General features: G+C 55.3%; 1 protein-coding gene across 1 annotated transcript; it reads left to right on the top strand.

Moving 5' to 3' along the window:
• The first annotated feature begins 524 nt into the window (after positions 1-524).
• On the top strand, positions 525-2041 carry LOC123095069 (uncharacterized). Its single transcript, XM_044516898.1, has 2 exons — positions 525-1363; positions 1449-2041. The coding sequence occupies exons 1-2, from the start codon at positions 737-739 to the stop codon at positions 1767-1769; spliced, it is 948 nt and encodes a 315-aa protein (XP_044372833.1). The 5' UTR covers positions 525-736; the 3' UTR covers positions 1770-2041.
• The last annotated feature ends 631 nt before the right edge of the window (positions 2042-2672 follow it).

The raw sequence follows: 2672 nt of genomic DNA, 5'->3' as shown, positions 1-2672 counted from the left end.
AGGGAGAGCCAAGCATAAAACTAGGAAAGGTTTCCCTCGTCCAAACTACTCCCTCCGTTCCAAATTAGTTGCCTTGATTTATCTAGATACAGATGTATCTAACACTAAAATGTGTCTGGATATATCCGTATCTAGATAAATCTGAGTCAAATAATTCGGGGCGGATGGAGTAACTGCGAAGCCTTTGCATCCGGCGCATGGGAAGGTTGTGCTTTCTTCTCTTAAGCAAGAAACAGAACAATACTAATCTTGCCATGGAAGGCAAAGATGAAAATTCCAATCGGCTACCAACTTCAACTGTCAATGTGTTTAACACTGTCAAATTACACGAAAGAAGCAAATTTTTGTGTCTTTGCTTGAACTCTTGATCAAAGAGGTTAGCCAAACAACTGTTCTTGGGTTATAGACCTGAAGGAACTTCGCATAGTTTAGCCCTTAAGGCAAAGCAAGTCACAACTTATGAGGTGGGGCACTAGATATAGTCTGAACAGCTTGTTTCAAGGAGACTGAAGGAATGATGAAATCTTCTGAATTGGAAGTAAGAGAGCACAGGACATCAAGAATCTCCTTCTCAAGATAATAAATCCCTTAGCTTTCCCCCTGGCAGGTTCTTTTATCTGTGGCCTCGTGACAGATAGAGCACAGTAACCTAGACTCATCTGATAACTCAATCCAATTGGATCAATCATCATCATACGGTTCGAGTTTGATTCAAGGAGAAGAGGAAGGAGAAGAAATGGAGTCCCCGTATCGGGCGCCGCGAAAGCTGGTGCAAGCAGAGATCCCCTTGAGCGCCGGTAGGCTTCTCAGTGGTGGTCATGCGAGGCAGGCTTCTCTTACTGAAGAAATCACGGTGGCGCAGGCCACCGAGAGTTCATCACAAGTTTCAGTCAACAACCGGGATGTTCAGGGAACGTCTGCCGGCACCGAAGAGGTCGAGACCCTGAAGCGCTTGGTGTCGGCTCTCGAAGAGCGGGCCGCCGGCATCGAGTCGCGGTTCAACGAGTACCGTGACATGCAGGAGCAGGAGTCGATGTACCAGAAGATGCAGATCATGTGCCTGGGGATGAAGCTGGAGCTGCTTGAGTCCCGAAACCAGCGGCTTGAGGCATGCGCCACGGAGATCCGGGCAGCCGCTGAAGAGTTCGCCGTGATGCGGGCGAATCTCGACGCGCTGCAGAGCAAATTCAGGAAAGTTAGGAAGCAGAGCAAGCAAGAATTCGGCGCCATTGATGGAAGGATCCTGGCTCTGGATGCACGGGAAGCAGACATGGCGATGAGGTGCCAAGGCTTTGAGCAACTCATGGAGGAGATGAAGCAGCTGGTTTTGCAGACACAGAAGGAGAAAGGAACAAACAGTGAGGTATTTTCTTCTTGGCTTCATCGACATTTCCTTCCATTAATTTTCGTCTGATCAGGATCTCCTCGTGTGTGCACGCACGGCATAGAACGTGGAGGTCGTCGTGGAGAGCAGCATGCGGAAGCTGTCGAGCAGCAAGGACGTGCTGGAGGTGCTCCGGGACCGGTGGGCGGCGGACATGGAGGAGCTGATCTACCTCGGCTGGATCACGGCGTGGCTGCAGCACGACCTCCTGGCCAGCGATAGCGAGGGCGGGACCGCCAAGGGTACGGCGGTGACAGGAGACGACGACGGTGAAACTATCCCGACGGCGGAGGGGCAGCGCGAGAAGGGGATGAAGATGGTGGCAGCCGCCGCGCCGAGCAACGAGGTGAAGCTCTGCAAGACGTCGTCGTGCGGCGCGGCTTAGGAGTCGTGCATGGGGTTGACTGGCTGCAGGATAGGGATCGGACGGCCGAGATTGCTCCGCAAGCTCAGAGGGTGGGCCAGGGGAAAGAGCCCAAGCAAGAGCAGGAGGCCGTGCGCCATCGAAGGGCCCAGCAGTGAGTCCTAAATATAGTTCATTGATGCTGATGATACTCAAAAAAAAAGTTCATTGATGCTGATTAATTAGCTTGTGAAGTTGTGATCACGTGAGAATAATGTATGTTTGACCTAAAAAGAACGTGAGAATAATGTATGTTTGAGTCATTTTGCGTTGTTTGTGAGATGGCTTATGGAAAACCACCCCTTCGCTCCCGTGACGCACGTGCGTCATTTTGCGTTGTTTGAGATGGCTTATGGAAAACCACCCCTTCGCTCTCACGACGCGCCCTGCACGCGCATCACGGGAGAAATCCTAGCATCGCCAGCGGGCCTCCCCTCCTCCCTCCTCTTCCTCGCCGCCACCAGAGGGCGCGCCGGGCGAACCCTGGTAGGCGCCGGCGGCGGTGGGGCTGCCTTGTCTCCTCGATGGGGGTGGGGGGGAGGGGGGCCTTCGACGCGGGTCGAGGTGGCCTCCCGGGATGCGGCGCTGGTGGCGGGCGTGGCAGCGCGACGACGAGCTGGAGGCAGCAGGCGGCGGCGTGACCAGCGCGCCTTGGTCACTAGGGACAGTGGGGTCGAGGCCGGATTTGGGGCGTGGCAGCGCGGGCCAAGGGCGGCGCGAGCTGCCGATCCCTGCGCTTGCCATGGCCACGGCGGGCGGTGGTGCGATGCAACAGCGGTTGGCCGGTGGGCGGGCCGGCCAGGATCGAGGCTTCGGTGGGATGACGACAGGCCGCAAAGATGGGCTCATCGATGAACTTCCGCCGCGATTGGCGGCAGCCCTTGG

Source organism: Triticum aestivum, chromosome 4B (genome assembly GCF_018294505.1).
Source record: "Triticum aestivum cultivar Chinese Spring chromosome 4B, IWGSC CS RefSeq v2.1, whole genome shotgun sequence".
Taxonomy (NCBI): domain Eukaryota; kingdom Viridiplantae; phylum Streptophyta; class Magnoliopsida; order Poales; family Poaceae; genus Triticum; species Triticum aestivum.
Note: the sequence above shows the minus strand (reverse complement) of the source record. Positions and strands in the feature narration are given on the sequence as shown.